Source organism: Oryx dammah, unplaced genomic scaffold (assembly GCF_014754425.2).
Source record: "Oryx dammah isolate SB20612 unplaced genomic scaffold, SCBI_Odam_1.1 HiC_scaffold_23, whole genome shotgun sequence".
Lineage (NCBI taxonomy): Eukaryota > Metazoa > Chordata > Mammalia > Artiodactyla > Bovidae > Oryx > Oryx dammah.
This window is the reverse complement of record NW_024070207.1, coordinates 67,631,271-67,655,948: the sequence shown is the minus strand read 5'-3', so window position 1 is coordinate 67,655,948 and position 24,678 is coordinate 67,631,271. Positions and strand designations below refer to the sequence as shown.

The 24,678-nt window shown below is 35.3% G+C and overlaps 1 protein-coding gene across 7 annotated transcripts in view; it reads right to left on the bottom strand.

Moving 5' to 3' along the window:
• The window catches only part of ATRX (ATRX chromatin remodeler), a 293,493-nt gene that overhangs the window by 93,124 nt on the left and 175,691 nt on the right, over positions 1 to 24,678 (bottom strand). For all 7 annotated transcript variants that reach the window (XM_040265641.1, XM_040265643.1, XM_040265642.1 and 4 more), the window contains 10 exons: positions 23,009 to 23,150; positions 21,959 to 22,068; positions 20,740 to 20,886; positions 20,410 to 20,587; positions 13,571 to 13,708; positions 12,453 to 12,628; positions 10,998 to 11,115; positions 5,920 to 6,050; positions 4,001 to 4,089; positions 3,699 to 3,871 (listed from right to left, as the gene is read on the bottom strand). In XM_040265641.1, the coding sequence (XP_040121575.1) occupies positions 3,699 to 3,871; positions 4,001 to 4,089; positions 5,920 to 6,050; positions 10,998 to 11,115; positions 12,453 to 12,628; positions 13,571 to 13,708; positions 20,410 to 20,587; positions 20,740 to 20,886; positions 21,959 to 22,068; positions 23,009 to 23,150 (1,402 nt within the window). The remainder of the gene's footprint in view (positions 1 to 3,698; positions 3,872 to 4,000; positions 4,090 to 5,919; positions 6,051 to 10,997; positions 11,116 to 12,452; positions 12,629 to 13,570; positions 13,709 to 20,409; positions 20,588 to 20,739; positions 20,887 to 21,958; positions 22,069 to 23,008; positions 23,151 to 24,678) is intronic.

Genomic DNA, 24,678 nt, shown 5'->3' with positions numbered 1-24,678 from the left:
AGAGCTACATACTACAGGAATAGGTGAAGTTCATCATTTGGAACCCACAGCTTTCCCTGTCTGCATTTATGTTCATAACATGTAGCAACCTACTCTTTGTTCCAGTTCTTTAGAGTCTTTTCCATATTTCAGCAAATATGGCAAGTGATAGTATTAGGTTGGTACAAAAGTAATTACAGTTTTTGCATTGTTGAAATTTGCCTTTTGATACTGGCTGCTGCTGCTGCTGCTAAGTCGCTTCAGTCGTGTCCGACTCTGTGCGACCCCATAGACGGCAGCCCATCAGGCTCCCCTGTCCCTGGGATTCTCCAGGCAAGAACACTGGAGTGGGTTGCCATTTCCTTCTCCAATGCATGAAAGTGAAAAGTGAAAGTGAAGTCGCTCAGTAGTGTCCGACTCTTAGTGACCCCACGGACTACAACCTACCAGGCTCCTCCGTCCATGGGATTTTCCAGGCAAGAGTACTCGAGTGGGGTGCCACCGCCTTCTCCGTTTGATACTGGAATACATTCTAAATAAATGTGGTCATCATTTTAACGTGCATTTCTTGCTTTATGCTTTTTTGCTAATGAGTTATGACTTACTAGTTTATATTTATTTTAGACTAGGGAAATGATGTTAGACAAAAAGCAAATTCAAGCGATTTTCTTATTTGAGTTCAAAATGAGTCATAAGGCAGTGGAGACAACTCACAATATCAACAACACGTCTGGCTCAGGAACTGATAATGAATGCACAGTACAGTGGTGGTTCAAGAAGTCTTACACACGAGATGAGAGCCTTGAAGATGAGGAGCACTGTGGCCATCAGAAGTTGACAATGAACAACTAGAGGATCACTGAAGCCAATCCTCTTTCAACTATGTAAAAAGTTGCCAAAGAACTCACCGTCGACCATTCTATGGTCGTTCATCATTTGAAGCAAATTGGAAAGGTGAAAAAGCTCGATAAGTGGGTGCCTCATGAACTGAACGAAAATCAAAAAAACCATCGTTTTGAAGTGTCATCTTCTCTTATTCTATGCAATGACAACAAACCATTAATCAAACAGGTTGTGATATGTGACAAAAACGGGATTTTGTATGACAACTGACAATGACCAGCTCAGCAGCTGGACCAAGAAATAGCTCCAAAGCACTTCCCAAAGTCAAACTTGCACCAAAAAAATGTCATGATTACTGACTGGCAGTCTACTGCACATCTGATCCACTACAGCTTTCTGAATACCAAAGAAACCATTTACACCTGTGAAGTATGCTCAGCAAATCTACGACATGCACCAAAACCTGCAATGCTTACAGGTAGCATTGATTAACAGAAATGACCCAATTCTTCTCCATGACAATGCCTAACTGCACATTGCACAACCAATGCTTCAAAAGTTGAATGAATTGGGCTATGAGGTTTTTCTCTCATCCACCACATTCACCTGACCTCTTGCCAAGAGACTACTACTTCTTCCAGCATCTCAACAACTTTTCCAGGGAAAATGTTTCCACAACTAGTAGGAGGCAGAAAATGCTTTCCAAGAGATTGTCGAATCCTGAAGCAGGGATTTTTATGTTACAGGAATAAGCAAACTTATTTCTCGTTGGCAAAACTGCATTGATTTTAATGGTTCCTATTTTGATTAATAAAAATATGTTTGAGCCTTGTTATAATGATTTAAAATTCACTGTCTGAAACCATTAATTATGTTTGTGCCAACCTAATACTTATAATTGCACAACAGGAAAACTGGAAGAAGCTCCTCATTTCTAAAAGCAACCCAGCTGCATTAGACCCCATGTGTACTTCCAACTGATGAAGGGATCTATACCTCAACATACTTTTATGCAACCCATTTGGAGCACAGTATGATACATACTGGTTAGTCTACTCTCTTTTCTCTTAACCATGCTGCTGCTAAGTCACTTCAGTTGTGTCCGACTCTGTGCGACCCCACAGACGGCAGCCCACCAGGCTCCCCCGTCCCTGGGATTCTCCAGGCAAGAACACTGGAGTGGGTTGCCATTTCCTTCTCCAATGCGTGAAAGTGAAGTTGCTCAGTTGTGTCCGACTCTTCGCGACCTCATGAACTGCAGCCTACCAGGCTCCTCCGTCCAAGGGATTTTCCAGGCAAGAGTACTGGAGTGGGGTGCCATTGCCTTCTCCGTCTCTTAACCATAAGTTATAAGAAAAACTTCAACAAGAGTATTTTAGGAAAAATCATTCCCAGGAACACATAAATTATGAGCTATTTATTTCTAATTATGAGATGAGAGACTAAGGAAAATTTAAGTGAAATGCAGATCAGGAGACCAGAGGAGAAAATAGCAGAAGATTCCCACTACCTTAAACTTTAACCATTCTTTTAAGTATACCTTAAATCTAGCTGGAAGATGAACACTGTTACGCTATCTTTATGGGACAGCAGGGGACAAAAACAAGAAAAGAGGGACTGCTTTGGTGGTCCAGTAGTTGGGAGTCTACCTCCCAGTGCAGGGGACATGGGTTCAAGCCCTAATCAGGAAACTAGGTTCCTACATGCCGCAGGGCAACTAAGCCTGCACACCACAACTACGGAGCCCAGGTGCCGCAACTAAGACCCAATTTCACCAAAAATTAAAAAATTAACTAAATTTTAAAAATAAGAAGAAAAGAAATTTTGTAATTTAATTTATACTACTCCCCTGGTTTCTCAGAGAAGCAAGCCAAGGTCTATTGTTAGGCTGCCATCTGTCTATTCTAAGGAGGTACTGAAGAGAGAAATGTTTATCAGGGATTAACCAAATTTGTTCAGCTGCAGGCCTGTCTGTTCTTAGAATCATTCACTGAACTGGCAGCCACAACTCCCTTCTCTTCACAGATGGTCTGTACTTTGCTCCACGATTCACAAATGCCACATATTTAGAGTTATTTATACTGTTCTGTCTCTAGATATTTTAAATATTCAGCTATCTGTTCCTAGCACTCGAGTTTCTAAACATCTAGTCAGACTGCTCTAGGAGAGTGTGCAGCCTGACTACTCATCCTTCAAATGTAGAGATGAGTAAAGAGAACTTAAGCCACTGGGAAGTTCAATGGAAGACTTTCACTGAGTTTATACTCATGCACAAGAGAAAGAAAGAAAGAGAAAGCAAAGTAGATGACACAACTGTACCTGATACAAGGGAAATCTAAAGTAGACAATAAATACAGATTCTGAAGAATTACAAAGGAATAAGACAAAAACATCAAAACTAGCTTTACTGTATAAAATGAATATGACAATCATTGTTTATTACCTGAAATGCTTACAGTTATTTATATGTAGTTAAGTGAAATCACCATGGTGGGTTTAAAATAGGATATATCTAGGTCTGAATCCTCTTCTACCGATCATTTATAAAGATATAATAATATTGTGAGGCTGTTCAAGAATTAAGTTAGATAACACATAGAGTGAAAATAATATAGAGTTTAGGCATATACGTGTAAATAAATGTTAGCTTTTCTTTTTTCCCTTCTTAAATACCAGAGAGAGCACTTCAACATTCATTAAACATTTGTTGCTATTATGTGTATATGATTATCCTAGATGCTTACCAATTGTGGAAAGATATTCTTTTGAGCCCATTGGTGAGGATAATTAATAACTGGAAAGAAGCATGACTTTACAATGACATGTTATTTTTTAAATCAGTGTTCCATGATATATGTAAGAATTATTAGACTCACTTTCTTCCAGTTTTAAAGAAACGGAGGGATTGTTTCCTGTTTCATCCACACTTCCTTCACCACCTCCTCGAGATCTTGAATTCCAGACTTTAATCACTTCAACATCATTGTCACTGCCACTTCCACTTGAGCTACTATCTTTTTTTCCCTTTTTCCCCTTTGCTTTTTTCTTTCTAAAAAAGAGAACAAATTCAAATGGTTAGGGAAACACAGGAAAAATACAAGTGCCAATTATTAGAGGACAATCAGCAAGTTGGGACTTTAAACATGTCAACACAGGGCACAAAAAGTATTCAATTTACTTTGTATAATCATCAGAGCTTAAACTCATGGAGGTTTCTTCGGAATCTGAAGCTATAAATTCATCCATACTGTCTTCATCAAAATATCCCTAGGGAAAAAAAATGAACATTTTAAGAATTTATTTCAATTTAAACTGGAAATCATAATGATGATGTCTATTTCATTTAAGGATAAGTTCGTTGTTATGAGATAAGAAAGAACTGAAGAACTATGTTAGAAAAAATAAAGGAAACATCACAATATGACTAATAAATGCAACGTGAAGTCTTAGATTGACTCATGAAAAAGAAAAGGGATGTAAATACAAAAACTGATGAAATCCAATTAACCTCTATTGTTTAGTTACTAGTACTTATGTGAATTTCTTAATTCTGATTATTTTACTATGGTTATGCAAGATGTTAACCTATGACAGAAGAGACAAGAACACACAATTGAAAAAAAAATAGTCTCTTTAATAAGTGGTGCTGAGGAAACTGGACAGCTATATGTAAAAATGAAATTTGAACATTCCCTAACACCATACACAAAAATAAACTCAAAATGGATTAAAGACTTAAACATAAGGCTGGATACTATAAAACCCTTATAGGAAAACATAGGCAGAACAATCTCTGACATAAATCGCAGCAAGATCTTTTTTGACTTACCTCTGACAGTAATGAAGATAGAAACAAAAATAAATGAGACTTAATTAAAATTTAAAAAGCTTTTGCAAAGCAAAGGAAACCAGAGACAAAAACGAGGTACTATGTCACACTGGTCAGAATGACAATCATCAAAACTCTACAAACAATATATACTAGAGAGGGTGTAGAGAAAGGGGAACCCTTTATACTGTTGGTGTGTGTGTGCTAAGTCGCTCAATCATGTCTGAATCTTTGTGACCTCATGGATTGTAGCCCGCCAGGTTCCTCTGTCCATGGGAATTATCCAGGCAAGAAAACTGCAGTGGGTGGCCATGCCCTCCTCCAAGGGATTTTCCCAACCCAGGGATCTAACCCAGGTCTCCCACATTGCAGGTGGATTCTTTACCGTCTGAGCCATCAGGGAAGCCTTATTAGTGGGAATGTAAATTGGAATAGCCAGTATGGAGAACAATATGGAGGTTCCTTAAAAACTAAAAGTAGAGTTGCCACATGATCTAGCAACCCCAGTGCTAGGAATATACCTGGAAAAAAACTGTAATTCAACAAGTATACAATAGCCAGGACATGGAAGCAACCTAAATGTCCATTGACAGAGAAATGGATAAAGACTATGTGGTGTGTGTATGTATATATATACACTATGGATATTATTCAGCCATAAAAAATGAAATGATGCCATCTGCAGCAACATGGATGGATCTAGAGATTATCATTCTGAGTGAAGTCAAACAGAGAAGGACAAATATTGTATGATATTGTTTATATGTGGAATCTAAAAAAAGGGTACAAGTGAACTTATTTAAGCAACAGAAATAGAGTCACAGGTGGAGAAAACAATCTTATGGTTACCATCGGGAAAGGAATAGGGGATTGGAATTGACATATACACAATACTATAATAAAGACCTATTGTATAGCAGAAGGAACTCTACTCAATACTCAGTAATGATCTATATGGGAAGAGAATCTAAAACAGAGTGGATATACGTACAACTGATTCACTTTGCTATACGACAGAAAGTAACACAACATTGTAAATCAACTATATGCCACTAAAAATTTTTAAAAAGATTAACATTTAACACTCCTTCCATAATCACAATTCATTCAAACACAGAGTAATTAACTAGAGATAAAACAGGCTGAAGTACTGTACCACAAAGAAAAAGAAATCTGAATATACAGTAAGTCTATATGATCAACCTTTTTCCAAAGTTATTCTACTTACTACAGATACCTTTTGATCAATTTTAGGTTAGTTAATTTACCTTATTTTCTTTACTAATGTAGTCCAGCTGCAAACACCATGGGTGAGTCCAGATTCTACTTAACATTTGAAAATCTTGGAAAAGTTTTGCACCTGCCTTTCCTCTTCCGCCTTCACTGCTATTACCTACACCTGATCAAAAGAAAAAAAAAGAGCTAACATTAAGACATAAGAATTCTCTAGTTCAACTAAGGTGTTTCTGTATTAGGACCTTAGCTTGATCTGTGCATCAGAATACTCTGGCCCTGTAGAGAAGCTAATAGGCCCTCATTTTTAGACTATTTCAAAACACATAAACAGGACTGCAAAAGAAATCCAACATACAGAAATCATCAAAATGCTAAAAAAAAAAAACACGTGGTATAATGATATGCAACCTTATTAATACATTAAATAACAAGATATAGTAGTAAGTTTAACAATGGCCTGAAATTTTGAAGTACTGATAAAGGTAAATAAGTTTGAGATATCAGTAACAACAATAATATGTAGAAATATTTCTTATTTCTATTGGTAACAAAGTCACAGCTATCACTAATACTACTATGGTTTAATAACTGGAAAAAATGCCGTATTTTTTATAGAGGTTAGTGAAAACAGGCAGTATTTTCTTATTCAGGTCCTAGATTCTATCCATGTGCTCTAGATTACAAATTCCTGCTTTAGATAAAGCCACTCTCTGTACACAGTACTTAAGCAAAACTCTTATGTCAAAAACCCAGCATTTATAAAAAGTGTTTTTCAAGTTAAAAAAATTATTTATTTTGTCCAGGGAAACTTCAACAATATATTTTTATATGAAAATGAAGTAAAAATGAAATGAATGCACATTTCATTAAGATGACAAAATTATCAAGGGGGTAAAACACAAAAGAACAAAGTTGATCTTTTAAAAGAACAGTATTTAAACAATAACATTTTTCTGTCCACACATGAGGGACAAGATGTATATTCAGTAATGATATGAAATATGAATAAAAAAGCATAAAAATCCAGTACTCGCTATTTTGCCTGATTAGAGGTATTGCCACTGTGTATGATAGAAATCATTGCTGTGAAAATGAGGCATCTAATTTCTTGATAGCATTCCCTTATAATCCTTTTATTTTTACAGACATAAATGAGTCTTCTTTTCACCCGAACACTTAAAGAGGCTAAAGTATGCCTATATCTTGTTCTGGTTTTGATTTACATTTCCCTGATGGCTAATCATATTTAGCAACATTTAGAGAAGTGATTCTCAGGCAGAGGGTACATCAGAATCACCCAGAGGAATTATAAAAATGCAGCTGCCTAAGCCCTACTCTAGAACCATTGAATCAACCTGTAAGATGATAATAGGAGTTTATTGTTATCTATTTATAAGAGTACAATTCAGTGGCATTAAGTATAATCAAAACGTTGTACAACCATCAGCACATTCCATTTCTAAAACTTTTTCCATCATTGTTAACAGAAACTCTGTACCCGTTAAATGAATCTGACTCTTCTAGAAAATTCTAAATGTAATCACACAGTATCTGTCCTTTTGTTTCCGACTTATTTTACTTAACATGATGTCTCCAAGTTCCATTCACGTCAGAATTTCTTTAAAAGACTGTAATATTCCATTGTTTGCATATATCATATTTTGTTAATCTGTTCATTACTTGATGGACACTTTGATTGCTTCCATTTTTTGGCTATTATGAATAATGCTGCTATATAAACATGAATTGGTAAGTATCTGTTTTGAATTCTTGCTTACAATTATTTTGAAAGTAGAATTTTACCTAGAAGTACAATTGCTATATCACATGGTAATTCTCTGCTTAACCCTTTGAGGAACTGCCACACTTTTGTCACAGCAGCTACACAAGTGTTCTATTTCTTCCATATCACTTCCAACACTTATTATCTTTCTTTGTCTGAGAGTCATCCTATTGGGTATGATGTGATATCTCTTGGTTTTATTTGTATTTCTTGAATAACTAGTGATAATGTACAGCATCTTTTAATGTGCTTATCAGTCACTTGTATATCTTTCTTGGAGAAATGTCTATTGAAAACCCCTAAGTCCATTTTTGAATTTTGTTGGGTTTTTTGTTGTTGTTAGGTTGTAAGGGGCTTCCCAGGTGGCGCTAGTGGCAAAGAACCCGCCTGCTAATGCAGAAGACATAAGAAACACAGGTTGGATCCCTAGGACCAGAAGATCCCCTGGAGGAGGGCAAGGCAACCCACTTGCCTGGAGAATCCCATGGACAGAGGAGCCTGGCAGGCTACAGTGCACAGGGTCGCAAAGAGGCAGACATGACTGAAGCAAATGACCACATGCACACATAGAAGTTGTAAGAGTTCTTTTTATGTTCTGGATATTAATCCCTTTTAGGAAAATGACTTACAAATATTTTCTTCCATTCTGTAGACTGTTTTTGTATGTGCTCCATTTCTGCATACCTAAGACAATGTATGGATTTTAACAGTGATTTAAGCTAAAAATCAGGCTGTTTTAAAACTAAGTATTCACACTTATAAAACCTAAAGTGTCTACTGAAGGCAGAGGCTTACATGTAAATTGAAACTTCTGATGGACAGTGAAAGTTTTAGCTCCTCAGTTGTGTCTGACTCTTTGTGACACCATGGAGAAACCCACCAGGTTTCTCTCCATGGAATTCTCCAGGCAAGAATACTGGAGTGGGTTGTCATGCCCTCCTCCAGGGGAAATTCCTGATCCAAGAATCAAACCTGCATCTCTCGCACTGCAGGCAGATTCTTCACTGTCTGAGCCACCAGAGAATTTGATGGTAAAAAGGAAGGAGAACAACTGTATTTTTCAGAGAATGAAGGAAAATTAAGAAGATACTAATTTTCTTGACATTCATTAAATTTAGTCTCTTATGACTTTAATTCTGCAAATATTAAATATATGATAAATTACTACTAAAATTACCATCAAATTGTTGCTAGCATTAAAAGAAAAATTTATATGAACTTCTTAAAGCTAAGTTAAATATAAAAAGAGTCTAAGAAACAAAAGTATTTTTGGACTATGTAATCAATAAAGTATCAAAGATTTTAACTGCAAGTGAGACGGGTGACATTTTGGGAGAAACACTTTGATGGTTTCTGGTGAGAATCAAGATAAAGCAGCTTTTAATATAATCCATTTGGCCTTTTATGAGAGTTTTTTTTAAGGGGTTATTAACTCAGGTTATTCTACTTTAAGGAAAATAAAATATCACATTTAGTAGGGGGGAAATTCCAAGACATTCTCATGACTGAAAGATTCATGACACCAGATAAATTAACAACCATACCTTTCTTAGTTAAAAGCTATAGCAGTTAGTGCTTTAGATATTTACTCCTATCAATTAAAGTCATAAAAAAATGAGACCCCCTTAAATCTTAAATATTGCACTGCTCTTAGAAAGAATATGTTTTAATATCTATACATGAGCTATATTAACATTTTGCTATTGGTTATTAAACACAACTGATTCTTTAATATTTTTAAACAGTACATTCCCCACAATGAAACAAAATTTTAAATATTTTGGAGAAAATATTAAGTGACCAAATTTAGCACCTTTTATTACTCAGAGATTAATGAAAGACAGGTCTCAACATCCCTCTCTTTCTCACTGGAATGACTATATTTAGTTAATGATGTCTGCACTTTTTGTCATTCAAGTCCACATGGTACAATAAATCTAATAGCTTATGATTAATATACAAATGAAAATGTGTGACTTATTAGAAATGACCTCCTTTCAAAAGTCAGTCAGAAAATTGTTTTAAAAATAAAGCAAAAAAATCTCTATAAAATACAAACATTCGAAACCTGTTTTCCCCAAAGTAGAACAACTGTTCAGGACCATCATCATTATTCTATTTTCTAAAATAGAAATTATCTGTCACAAAGAGTGTTACTTTAACTACTAATATGAAGCATCACTGTAATGTGTGTGTATAAACCTCCACTCTCAATTTTTTTTTTGATCACTTGTATCGAAAATAGCTGAAGACTACCTTCTAACCTATAGCCCCTAAATAAATCTGGCACATCAACTGGGGAAAGGTACCAGAATAAACTGACCAACAGTAAAAAATTTCACTCCAGAACAAACAGAAACTAACGTTTTGCTCTGTGAATGGTGACAACCTTGGACAAACACACATACAAACACCTGAATTTATTGATAATGAAACAGTATCTATCTGCTATATGTTTTTAAAGCACATAGAGTGACTTTCCTAGTAGACCAGTGGTTAAGATCTGCCTTCAATGCAGGGGACATGGGTTCAATCCCGGGTCCAGGAACTAAGATCCCACATGCTGTGGGGCAATTCAGCCCACATGCCACAACTAGAGAAAAGCCAGCATGCTGCAACTACAGAGCCCACATGCTCTGGAACTCACATGCCACAAGCGAAGAGAAGCCTGTGTGCCGCGACAAAAGATATTACATGCCGCAGCTAAGATCCAATATAGTCAAAGATAAAAAAAATAAGTAAGTTTAAATAACAACAATTTAAAAAAAGCATATGAAAAAGAGTATAAGTTCCTCATAATGTAATCACTCAGAAAATAACCTGTTATTAACATATTTGTGTATTTTAGGCATTTCTGTGTATTTTTATTGTAACACTGGGACATAATATATGCCCTGCTTTGTATTTTGCCCTTTTTTCCCTTCAACATTTGTCAATTTGATACCTAAAAAGCAATTTCATTAGTTTGACGTATAGGTCTTTTATTAATGTGGTTGGATATTTTTTAATAATACAATGGAATTTTCTGTATCTTCTTTTATGGATTTAGTAAAATATATAATATTTTATGAAATAAAAGCTCTTTACAAATTGAGGCATTATTGACATATTCTATATATTTTTTCACTAGTTTGTTCCTTAATTTTATTTTGAGAATATTAGCTTTTTATTAGAAATATTTTTTGTTTTTATAATATAAACATACCATTTTACACAAATCCAAAATTGCAAAAGAACAACTGATGTGGTAAAATTACCATGATAGCATTCTTCAGAAAAGGAATGTCTTAAGAAAGAAAAAAACAATGAACTAAGTCTATTTGTTACCTGTTAAGTGATCTAAGTAGTACTGATAGAGTTTGCACTGAATAGGAGTCATTCTCACAGCTAAAACATACTCATGCTTTGGAGGCAAAAACTTTGTTAATGCTGTATAATCTTTCCTCTGTAATTAATAATAAACAGAATGAAAATTAGTTAAATATATGACAGGAATTAACTGCTCTAAGAATCATCACTGTTTGCAACTAAAAAGTGCACACAAATAATAGGGACCAGACATATAAGAAAACATTTACTTAAATATATTTACCCTCTTTAATCAAACAATGATCCCATTTAATTGTAGTTAATGTATTTCATGTGACTACATAGTATGACTCACTGGTAAAAAGATACTGCAAAACACCAGGGAGGTTTTAAATTGAAGTGGCCATACTACCAAGTGAGCAATTTAGGTTTTCAAATGGTCTCCTCAATATAGAAAAAAAGAAAAGAAAAAAAAGGTGGGGAGGGGATACAGTAGGTAGTGCTAGCAAAAAGAATTGCTTTAATCATACAGTAAAACGGATGAATCAAAGTCCAATGCAGTCTGGGTTATCCCTTGGGTAAAGTGTATCAACATGCCAGAGGATAACATATAACATCAGGGGGAATGTTTGTCCAATTGAGAAAACAAGCCATGTATAGGCATTCTTAATATAGGAACAGGAAAGAAAGAACACTAATGTGATAGATACAAATGACTACCTAAATCAGAAAAATGCCACCTAGGTAGTAGCAGTAATACAGAAATAAGAGTACCTTCTTGTACGTACCTGTGGGTAACCTAAACAAACAGAAAGACTTTACCTTATATAACGGTAGTACAGTCAGTCAAAAGGACAGCCTATCTCATCTGTTAGATCCATTAATAGCTGGTGTCTTAAGAAAAATAAAGAACTGAGATCTATTAACTGCTTGCTTAGTCTCTAAATACTTATCTACTCATTAACAATGGTTTACTGAAGATCTATGTGGAAAGAACACTATTAGTCCATTAAAGTTATTGTATGTACTTGGAATTAATAAAACTGTTTCTTCAGGATTTCTTCTTTCATAATTCATAAGTGCCTTTCTTACAATGATTTCAAACAAATGAGGTTTGGAATACCATACTATAAATTCTGGTGAGCACAGAAATTTCTTAATCATAATAGCTGTGGTCCTTTTACATATCCTCTATCTTAAGGATGAGAAAAATCTAAACATTAACATATAACCATATAAAGCTATACATCCAGCAAATGAATTAATCAAGTATTTTCTAAACTTCTCAATGCAAATTTTTAAAAGTTCAATACTAAATAAACTTTGGAAAAGAGTGCAAGAAGATTCAACTGTAAAACTACTGAAAGAAGGAGACAGAAAACACAAAATAATTCAAGTTTAAATTCAGAAAACATTTTAAGATTACAATATAACAAAGTAACAATCTATTATTACTGTGGAATGTACTTGTACCTGAACACATCCAGCTAACATTTCATAGAGAATGTGAGCTCGTTTTTTCATTACTCTGACATCTACCATGGTAGAATCTGCACACTGACCATTTTGAATTGGATTTATAAACCGATTCCTGAATTCCTTAATGGATCCAAGCAAATTTTCTTTGATAAAGTTAACCATGCAATGATCTAAGAAAGAAGATATTAGTGCATTAACAACAGTAACAGCTAAAAGAACTGAGAAGAATTCTCTGACAAAAAGCTCATGTCAAAAATGCATGCCATGGCAGCATTAGAATCAAGATACAAAGAAAGAACACCAAACTGAGTGTAGACTAAACACTGGTTTATCAGTCTGATCTAGAACTGGATTACCTATTCTAGACTGTTTAGGAAAAACAACACCTAGAACATTTTATTCTAACTCACTAGTCTTTGTAATACATATTGAGTATACAACAACTGCTCTGTAATTCTACCCATGACTTTATGATCAGCAAGGGTATCATGTGAAAACAACATAGATACTGAACCAAACTAATAAAATCAATTAATAAGCTACTAGATCAACTTTTGAATTAACTAATTTAGTTCAAGAAGTCCTAAATAATTGCCCTATGCTATACAGGACCACAATGTGAAACAGGGCAACATTCTATAAACGGGGAAAGAAAAAAGAGGAAACTGGAACAGACAAAAATAAAGATAAAATATAGATATATAGTATAGATAAATATAAAGAAAGATAAAGTGAAACAGTAACCAGTATTACAAATAATAAAACAGAAAATAGTAACTATAAAAATACTAAGAGAATGGAAATAACATAAGAATAACAAAAAACTATTAGAACAGATTACAATGGGATATTTCAATTTGTTATTTGCTGTGTAACTCATGTTCCCTCTTTAGTGTCACCACACACATGAAAATGAGGGAAACTCACAAGTCACTTCTCTGGGTTCTCATCATTTATCCTCAGCCTCAGCAAACTGTATCCTGACATCAATTCAACACAACTTTCCTCCAATCTCCACCTTCCTAAAACTTTCATTTAGCACAGCATTTCTTTCCAAGTTCCTATCAGTAACTTCTCCAAAACTGGATACATTCTTTTACACATTGACTCACACTCAATTAGGTTATTTTGAAGTGGTGTTCCCGTTAAAATAATTCTCCTCCTTGATCGTATAGAATTCATAGCTTTTGAAACAGCAGATGCTTCATTTTTTAGAATATGGCCTTCATCACAAACAACAAAGTCAGGTCCTAGAAAAACAACATTTAATACATAATAAAATTAAAAGAAAAATCCATTTAAGTAAAGTTAATCACTTTACAGTGCTGCTCTTATGGAAAGATGCTGTGGAAACAACATCCTGATAAGAACAATTATATTTTATCTGTTGCTGTATTTGGTTAATGTGGTACTAACGGTATTAATTTTATTAAAGTGCTATTATGATGGTACTTAAGGGCCTCTGAATAAGAGTACAATATAAGTTAAAACTACCACTTGAGACAAAGAGTAACATATATACGAGAAAAAACAAATCACTAAAGCTACATTTAAAGAAACACTATAGAAATCACAATAGACCAAGTAGTACTTCCCATTTGACTTATTTCACATAACTAGTAGTCATTGCTGGGAAAAAATTTAACTGATAAAGGACAGCTAAACTGACTGTTACATGGGTATGGAGGTAGGAAGAAAAACATGGTCCAAGCTACAGATCTCATACCAGAGAGAGGTTCTTTCAAAAGAAATACATATGATTTGTTCTATAAAAATAACCATATGCACTCTTGGGTAAAGTATCCTATAAACACAAATTGCTTGCAGGTTAATATACACAGCCTTGACATACTCCTTTTCCTATTTGAAACCAGTCTGTTGTTCCATGCCGAGTTCTAACTGTTGCTCCCAGACCTGCATACAGGTTTCTCAAGAGGCAGGTCAGGGAGTCTGGTATTCCCGGCTCTTTCAGAATTTTCCACAGTTTATTCTGATAAACACAGTCAAAGGTTTTGGCATAGTCAATAAAGCAGAAATAGGTGTTTTTCTGGAACTCTCTTGCTTTTTCAATGATCCAGTGGATGTTGGCAATTTGATCTCTAGTTCCTCTGCCTTTTCTAAAACCAGCTTGAACATCTGGAAGTTCACGGTTCATGTATTGCTGAAGCCTGGCTTGGAGAATTTTAAGCATTACTTTACTAGCGTGTGAGATGAGTGCAATTATGCAGTAGTTTGAGCAATCTTTGGCATTGCCTTTCTTTGGGATTGGAATGAAAACTGACCTTTTCCAGTCCTGTGGCCACTGCTGAGTTTTCCAAATTTGTTGACATTTTTTCACAGCATCATCTTTCAGGATTTCAAATAGCTCAACTGGAATTCCATCACCTTCCACTACCTTTGTTCATAGTGATGCCTCCTAAGGCCCACTTGACTTCCCATTTCAGGATGTCTGGCTATAGGTGAGTGATCACACCATCCTGATTATCTGGGTCGTGAAGATCTTTTTAGTACAGTTCTTTTGTGTATTCTTGCCACCTCTTCTTAATATCTTCTGTTTCTGTTATACCATTTCTATCCTTTATCGAGCCCATCTTTGCATGAAATGTTCGCTTGGTATCTCAAATTTTCTTGAAGAGATCTCTAGTCTTTCCCATTCTATTGTTTCCCTCTGTTTCTTTGTACTGATCACTGAAGAAGGCTTTCTTATCTCTCCTTGATATTCTTTGGAACTCTGCATTCAAATGGGTATATCTTTCTTTTTCTCCGTTGCTTTTCACTTCCTTTCTTTTCACAGCTATTTGTAAGGCCTCCTCAGACAGCCATTTTGCTTTTTTTACATTTCTTTTTCTTGGGGATGGTCTTGATTCCTGTCTCCTGTACAAAGTCACATACCTCCATCCATAGTGCATCAGGTACTTTATCAGATCTAGTCCCTTAAATCTATTTCTCACTTCCACTATATAGTCATAAGGGACTGATTTAGGTCATACCTCAATGGTCTAGTGGTTTTCTCCACTTTCTTCAATTTCAGTCTGAATTTGGCAATAAGTTTATGATCTGAGCCACAGTCAGCTCCCATTCTTGTTTTTGCTGACTGTATAGAGCTTCTCCATCATTGGATAAAAAGAATATAATCAATATGATTTCTTTGTTGACCATCTGGGGATGTTCATGTGTAGAGTCTTCTCTTATGTTGTTGGAAGAGGGTGTTTGCTATGACCAGTGCGTTCTCTTGGCATAACTCTGTTAGGCTTTGCCCTGCTACATTCTGTACTCCAAGGTAAAATTTGCCTGTTACTCCAGGTGTTTCTTGACTTCCTACTTTTGCATTCCAGTTCCTTATAATGAAAGGGACATCTTTTGGGGGTGTTAGTTCTAAAAGTTCTTGTAGGTCTTCATAGAACTGTTCAACTTCAGCTTCTTCAGTGTTACTGGTTGGGGCATAGACTTGGATTACCATGATATTGAATGGTTGCCTTGGAAACAAACAGAGACCAGTCTGTCATTTTTGAGATTGCATCCAAGTACTACATTTTGGACTCTTTTGTTGACTATGATGGCTACTCCATTTCTTCGAAGGTATTACTGCCCACAGTAGTAGACATAATGGTCATCTGAGTTAAATTCATCCATTCCAGTCCATTTTAGTTCACTGATTCCTAGAATGTCGACTTTCACCCTTGCCATCTCTTGTTTGACCACTTCGAACTTGCCTTGATTCATGAACCTGACATTCCAGGTTCCTATGCAATATTGCTCTTTACAGCATTGAACCCTGCTTCCATCACCAGTCCCATTCACAACTGGGTGTTGTTTTTGCTTTTGCTCCATCCCTTCATTCTTTCTGGAGTATTTCCCCACTGATCTCCAGTAGCATACTGGGCAGCTACCAACCTATGGAGTTCATCTTTCCATGTCCTATCTTTTTGCCTTCTCATAAGGAGTACATCAAGGCTTTATATTGTCACCCTGCTTATTTAAATTATATGCAGAGTATGTCATGAGAAATACAGGACTGGAGGAAGCACAAGCTGGAATCAAGATTGCCGGGAGAAATATCAATAACCTCAGATATGCAGATGACACCACCCTTATGGCAGAAAGTAAAGAAGAACTAAAGAGCCCCTTGATGAAAGTGCAAAGAGGAGAGTGAAAAGTTGGCTTAAAGCTCAACATTCAGAAAACGAAGATCATGGCATCTGGTCCCATCACTTCATGGTAAATAGATGGGGAAACAGTGTAAACAATGACTGACTTTATTTTTCCAGGCTCCAAAATCACTGCAGATGGTGATTGAAGCCATGAAATTAAAAGACGCTTACTCCTTGGAAGGAAAGTTATGACCAACCTAGACAGCATATTAATATAAAAGCAGAGACATTACTTTGCCAACAAAGGTCCATCTAGTGAAGGCTTTGGTTTTTCCAGTGGTCATGTATGGATGTGAGAGTTGGACTGTGAAGAAAGCTGAGTGCCAAAGAATTGATGCTTTTGAACTGTGGTGTTGGAGAAGACTCTTGAGAGTACCTTGAACTGCAAGAAGATCCAACCAGTCCATCCTAAAGGAGATCAGTCCTGGGTGTTCACTGGAAGGACTGATGTTGAAGCTGAAACCCCAATACTTTGGCCACCTGATGCAAAGAGCTGACTCATTTGAAAAGACTCCAAAGTTGGGAAAGATTGAAGGCAGGAAGAAAAGGGGATGACAGAGGATAAGATGGTTGGATGGCATCACCGACTCAATGTACATGGGTTGGGTAGACTCCAGGAGTTGGTGATGGACTGGGAGGCCTGGCATGCTGCAGTTCATGGGGTTGCAAAGAGTCGGACATGACTGAGCGACTGAACTGAACTGAGCTAATACACACATAAATTACTTAAACACTGATTTAAACAACAGCAATTGTCGAATCATCGCCTATATTTTAGGCATTACAGAAAATGCATCTTCTACATGATTTCAGAAGTAACTCCTTCAGTATGATTGAACAAATAACACAATTGCTATTCAATGTTCAGATGGAGCTACATGAAGAATAAGATTTATTTTTAAACTAATCAACTTTTTAAAAATGAAAATAAGTATCTTGCTTCATATGTAAAAACTTATTATTTTGAATCCTAAAAAGTTATCTAAATAGAAAAATTATCTTTTATACTTGTGATTAAAATTATTTTTACTACCTAATATTACATGTTTATGAGGGTGTGGTGAAGCAGGTACTCATACATTCTTTGTGGAAGTCTAACCTAGTATCAATGGGGCTTCCCTGGTGGCTCAGATGGTAAACAATCTGCCTCCAATGCAGGAGACCTGGGTTCAATTCCTGGGTCAGGAAAATCCCCTGGAGAAGGGAATGACTACCCACTCTACTATTCTTGCCTGGACAATTTCATGGACAGAGAAGACTGGTGGGCTATAGTCCGTGAGGTTGCAAAGAATTGGACACAACACAGTGACTAACACTTTCACTTTTCATAAGCTGTTAATCAAACACTGTGGAAGACAATTTCATAATATCTACTAAAATATAAAATATGTTGCACCCTTAACCCAAATTTCAGCTTCTGGGAATTTATCCTAAAGATATACTTCCACAAGTATCATAAGATACATGAAATATTCTCTGAAGCATTGTTATGGTAGAAAATTGAAACAACTTAAAAGCTTGGTCCAAGGAGTTAATAAAACTATGCTATGATGGAATGTTGCAGTACTTAAAATTAATGATGTACATTTCTTTGTACTATCCTTCAAAGATATGTCAAATGTGTTGTTACTAAACAAAAGGAAGAGAGTTTCAAAATCTACATTATGATCCCATTTTATTTAAATAACCACCTCAAACAGGGTAACTTTTATCTATGTACACATATATGTAGTGAAGTAAAGGATTAACCTGGCCCCCAAAAAAGTTTAGCCTTTGCCTCCAGCTCTAGGGCGGTAACCTCTAAATTCCAGCAATGTCTAACTTGATAAAAATTTGTTTACCTAGAAGGCTTGGGAAACATTAGAGATAGTCTATGTGAACAAGGTGATGGGGCTGAAGGGAGATAAGCTCTGGGCATGCAGCATCTTCTCAACTTCTGGAGGGATGGTCAACCATGTCTATGTGACCAAGCCCAAACTTCAGACACCAAGGCTCGGATGAATACGACTGTTTGGCAATATTCCATGTATACTGTCACTATAACACCAGTCTAATCACAAGAAAAACGACACCAGTGAACATCACACAGGATACTTTAATAACACTCCTCAAGACTGACAAGATAACAGAAAATAAAAGAAAGACTAATAAACTGTCATAGACCAGAGAAGAATGTGGAGACATGACAAATGCTATGTGGTACCCTGGATGGGATCCTGGAACAGAAAGTGGATGGTAATATTAAACTGGTAAAATTCAAATATGGTTTGGAGTCTAGTTACTAATATACCAATTTCTTAGTTTTGACAAATCTACCATGGCAATGTAAGATGAACAGTGGGGGATTTGGGTCCAGGATAAATGGGAGCTTTCTTTACTGTCATTTTAACTTGTCTGTAAACAAACAAACAAAAATTTCAAAATAATGTTTTTTTAATGTCACTAAATAGCTTACATAGAAAAACAAACATTACTAATTATGTTACAAGCTTTCATTTCTTTTTAATTTATTTCCTCATGATCACATTAAACATCTGAAACTTGTTTTAAACTGTTTCAAGGAAACCTTCTGAAAAAATATGCTGCAATACTATTCCCTAGCTTATAGCTCTCTGACAACAAAACAATCACAGGACTTTTAGACAACTATTTTAGTCATGAGAAAAGGACAAACTTAACATTTACAATGGCAGTTGGTTTGGTACATGTTGATTACGACATTACTTTTAAAAAAAGGCAAAAGAACACAGACTTTCAGTTATAAAATGAATAAGATCTGAGGATCTAATGTATAAACAACATGGTGATAACAAGGTGACTATAGATGATAACAATGCACTATATAACTGAAATCTGAAAATGAGTAGAGCATAAATGTCATGACCAAAAAGAAAAAGAAAACTACATGAGATAATGGATGTATAACACAAAGGGGGTTACCCTTTCACAATGTATACATGTATCAAATGATTACATTGTACATTTTAACTGTTACAATTTTACTTCTCAATTAAACCTCAATAAGCTGAAAAAATAAATTAAAAATAAAATTTTAAAGGGGCAAAGCCACGGATTCTATTGAAATGATTCTATTATTCAAATTCAAATTATTCTATTCAAATCATTCTATTCAAAATAATACTATTATTTTGGCAGTGAAAAATTAGACTTTCTCAACAAACATCTAAAGCCTCAACAGTGTCTTAAAGTAATTAGATATAACAAGATAAAGTTTGAAAAGAAAAAAATATAGAATACAAATAACTAAATATTGATTAGCTCTGGGACAGTACAATTTGCTGCTTTTCCAAGTCACAAATAAGGATGAAATATTTGGATCTTGCATCATGAGGATATTGTCAACACCACTGTAAATATTAACCTTCCACAGTGATGACCATTTAAAAAAAGGAAAAATGCAGCAATGCTTCTAATGACATAAAGTTGGAAAAGAAACGTAAAGAACTGTTTTCAGAGAATGGAGAGAGCTCTTATGATTGTCTAATATTCAGTCAGAGAAATTTGCAATTGTAACATACCTGGTACATTTTTAATTGCTTATTTATTGAAAACCTCAAACACTTTCAGACTCAGCAAGTGAATTCTGAACATCTGGCAATATTAAGGATGATTTCATCTTAATGAAATTATACTAAGAAACAAACAGAAAGCAAAAACCTGAATGATAAATAATAGCCAGCTACTTAATAGTTGGTCAATTAGTATTTGCTAAATAAAACATAATAAGCACATTTTTCATTCAACTTGCTTTGTTATCTCAGTGTCTGTCAATATCTTACCTGGATCAACCAATGCTTTGTTAAATATTTCTTTAAGTTTCCTACTCTTCACATTCCTTCCTTGAGCAAGATTTCTGTACATCTCATAGCCTATGATCATAACACCACCATCTTCTTGCCACCTCTGTAGCATGTAGCTTCTTTCTTGGGGACGTTTCACAGTTGCTAATTCAGAGACCTTTGGTGGGAAAATAAAGATTTTTAAAGGTAGGAATGCATAAATACTAAATATCCCCACTGAAACATGCATCACTGACAATTAAAAATCTTATTTTTTACTATATGAATTTTATGCAGTTATTTTGATAATAGAAAATATTTTAAATATACCTCAAGCTTCTCATCATCTTTTAATCCCTCCTGCCACTTCTCAAATTCATTCATCCAATTCAAAGCAGTATTAAGAGGACAAACCACTAAAGCTGTGCTGAAATCCAATTTGTCACACAAAAGAACTGTATGAAGAAAACTTACCACCTATAAGAAAACAAATTAAGTTGCCACCTTCATTTAAATATCTTCAAAAAGTAAATAAATTGAGCAAACTTATAATAGTTGGGATTTTTTTGGTGTTTAAACAATAAAGCAACCAGGCAAAGGTCACAATTTCCAAACCAGGAAAAGTACAAAGAAAGAGATATAACATGTAAAAGGCAGAAATTCAACTAGATGATACATAACATTCTTCCAATTCTAAAGCTCCATGATTTTATGATCAGTAATAATAATAATGTGAATATAATAAACAATAACCACAGCAAAATAGCTACTAAGTCCCTAGTCCCCAGAGAACATTCCTACGATCTTTAGAAAATACCACTTCCCATTTAGAAGAGAATTATATCATAGAGTATTTTCCCACTGCAAAGTGTTCTGACTCACTGAATCTACTGTCTTATAGCTTGGAATTACATATATATACAGATATATATATAATATATATATTTTGATATATATATTATATATATATTTTTTTCACTAATTCCACAACTCTGCTACAATTCCTGCAGTCTTCCTGCAACTTCCTGCATTCAGGAATGTAGTGTTTTAATAGTTAAAATACATTACGTTCTCATTACTACAGGATCACAGACTATTAAAGTCAGGAATCCCCTGGTTAGGACTCTGTGCTTTCATGCCGAGGACATTGGTTCAATCCCTGATAGAGGAACTAAGATCTCAGAAGCCACACAGCACGACAAAAAGAAAATTGTAAAGGAAGTTCATTTCCACCTCAGAATCTTTGCAGTTTTACTGGCTATGCCTATAATCCCACTGCTTCACTTTATTAGGGTCTCTGTTCAAACATCGCTTCCTAAAAGATGCTTTCCCTCTCTATGCTTCCTTAACATTATCTGAAAGTACATATTTCTTATTTTATTTGAATAAAATCTCTCTCACCCACCAGAATATAAGCTTCTTGGGGGAGAAATCTTGTTATTCACTGCTTTATCTCCAGCCCCTACAACCGCATCTGGAACCTAACAGAACACAGTATATATTTTTTAATTCATGAATGCACAAGAACAGAATACCTTCATGTTCTTACCTGTAAAGTCTTACCAAGGCCCATGCAGTGGGCAAGAATGCATCCTGAACCTGGAGATTTCTTTGTTTTTTTTACAGACTCACAGCAGCAATCCCACATAAATTGAACACCTAAAAATGATATCTTTGTTAAGTTCAAATTTAAAGGTCCAAGTTAAAAAATCTTTCTTCATAAATACATCATAAACATAACTAAAACTTCTAAGAAACACAATTTTTTAAAAAGAAAGAGACAAAAATCTCTTAATGTAAATGAGATTTGTTTTACACACAACCCCCCTACCCACCACTAAGGTTTATTAGAAAAAATGTGAACACAGGCACACAACAGGGTGACTTTCAGTCCTCTCAGGTATCACAGCAGACCTTTTCTCCATTCCCTGGGATGGTCCAAAGAGACAGATAATCTAATAGAAACTTTATCCAAAGAGAGAATAGATCCCTATCAAATATACTTTCAGATTTATTGAGTCAATCCAGGGTGGGAGGGGGAACCTCAGGAGCTAAGTTATCATTTCTCCCTTTATTCAACACTAAAAACTGAACAAGAAATGGGCTTGCTACCTAAGGAGTAGGAACTACAGAATTTACTTAATGTATTCATTCACATACACCCTCAAAATTGACTTATTGATTCTGCTCAGACAAAGAGGATAGGGATAATTGGATATCTTTCCAAAACCAATAAAGGAATATTATTAACAAAAATACTTGAAAAAGCATTTCCTAAAGAAGGCTTTTAGCTAACTGTACCTTTCCCTACCACACCACTGCCCTTAGCTAACCATTGCAGATTAGGTGAAATCCACTTGCTATACATACCCATTTGTGAGTGGCACACACTTCCCGTTTCACAAAACTCATTTTCTGTGCAATGTTCAATTTTGTTCTTCCTCATTTGCTTATGCACTCCATAAGGGCAGGGATCATATCTGTTATGCTCACCAGTAAAAGTAACTCCAGGCCTTAGCAGAAATGTGAGGCACACTGGGGCCATCAAATATTGGTAAAATTTAACTAAAAACACTTTAACCATCTAATGGTTTCTTACCATCTACTTGATGTGGTTTCAATTTGATAACCATATTTCTATGAACCTGCACTAAAGGTTCTTTGGTTTCTTCATCTTCATCTAAAACCAACTTCGTTGTTATTGGACACTTAGTCGGTGAAGCATCTTCAATTTCTATCACCTACAAGAAAGGGAATTATAGTTAAGCTCAAAGAAACCTTTTAAGCAATGGTGGATTATGAATCTTACTAAAGGAAGTTTTCCAAAATACAGACATGTCTACTTCCATACTAAAATCCAGTAATTTTTGTTCAGTAAGACCAGGATGGATCATTAGTTTACATGTTTTCTAAAATAAAATAAAAAAAGAAAACCCTACAAGACTCTGAATCACTGTGGTAATGTTGGTAATTTATTAATAGCTCATTGGTTTTCACCTTGAACACCTTAACACATGATAGGTAGAGATGTGAGAAAAGGAGCACTCTAAATTAATCTATGACATCACCATTAAAATTCACCATTATGTGGGATTCTATTCTTCTAGAGCTTCCCTGGTGGCTCAGATGGTGAAGCCTCTGCCTGCAATGTGGGAGACCTGGGTTCGATCCCTGGGTTGGGAAGATCTCTTGGAGAAGGAAATGGCAACCCGCTCCAGTATTCTTGCCTGGAGAATCCCACAGACGGAGGAGCATGGTAGGCTACAGTCCATGGGGTCACAAAGAGTCGGACACGACTGAGCGAGCTTCACTCGCTTCACATTCTTCTAGAAGACATGTGAAAATGTGCAAGGAAACTTATGGTTACCACAATGACTGGTCAGGACTAGCATTTAATTCAGGCAGTAGTGAAGGTAAATATAAATGTTTTACAATGTGAATGAAGACAGTCCCAAACAAGAACTGTCCCACCCAAGATTCCAAAAGGCTCCCACTGAAAACCACTGTAAATATGTGTTGTGAAAGGGAAAAATTTTCAGAAACACTGGTATGAGAACCTCAGGCTCAAAAGCATAACAAGAATATATAACACGCTTTAATTGCAAAAGGGAAACAATCACCTCAAGTTTATTATTTGAAAGAAAACTTAAATACATATACATAAATACAAATACATGTATCTGAATATATTTCTTTGCTGTCTCATCCCAATTACATCCCAATTACACAGTATACTCAAGAACTGTATAAGCTAGGTACAAGTATTGCCATTTTACAAATTAAAAAAAAAAAAACCTGAGAGGCTGAGAAGTTAAATAACTTATACAAGGTCATGCAACTCTTAAGTAACACAATACTAGGACTTATACCAAGAGGGCTAGGCTCCAGAGTCCATGAACTTAACCACTATGCATTAATAGTTTAATAAAAAAAAAGCTTATATGAACAGGTTTATGGTTCCATGAAAATCAATAAAGAGTCATGACTTTAAACTATGGACATTATGATGTTTAAGAATAAAATTTTAGCTGGTACTTTTTTCCTTATTTAGAACTGTAACTAGGAATGAATGATTACTTGATACTCACTATAGACATTTCCAAACATGAATAGAAGTATACAGAATAGCATAATGAGCCCTATCACCCATTATTCAGCTTCAAAAATTATCAACCTCTGGCCAGTTGTTTCACTGGCAGCCTCTCACCCATTCTCCAACTCCTCTGATCCCATAAATGATTCTGAAGCAAACCCAAGCAAGTATATTAT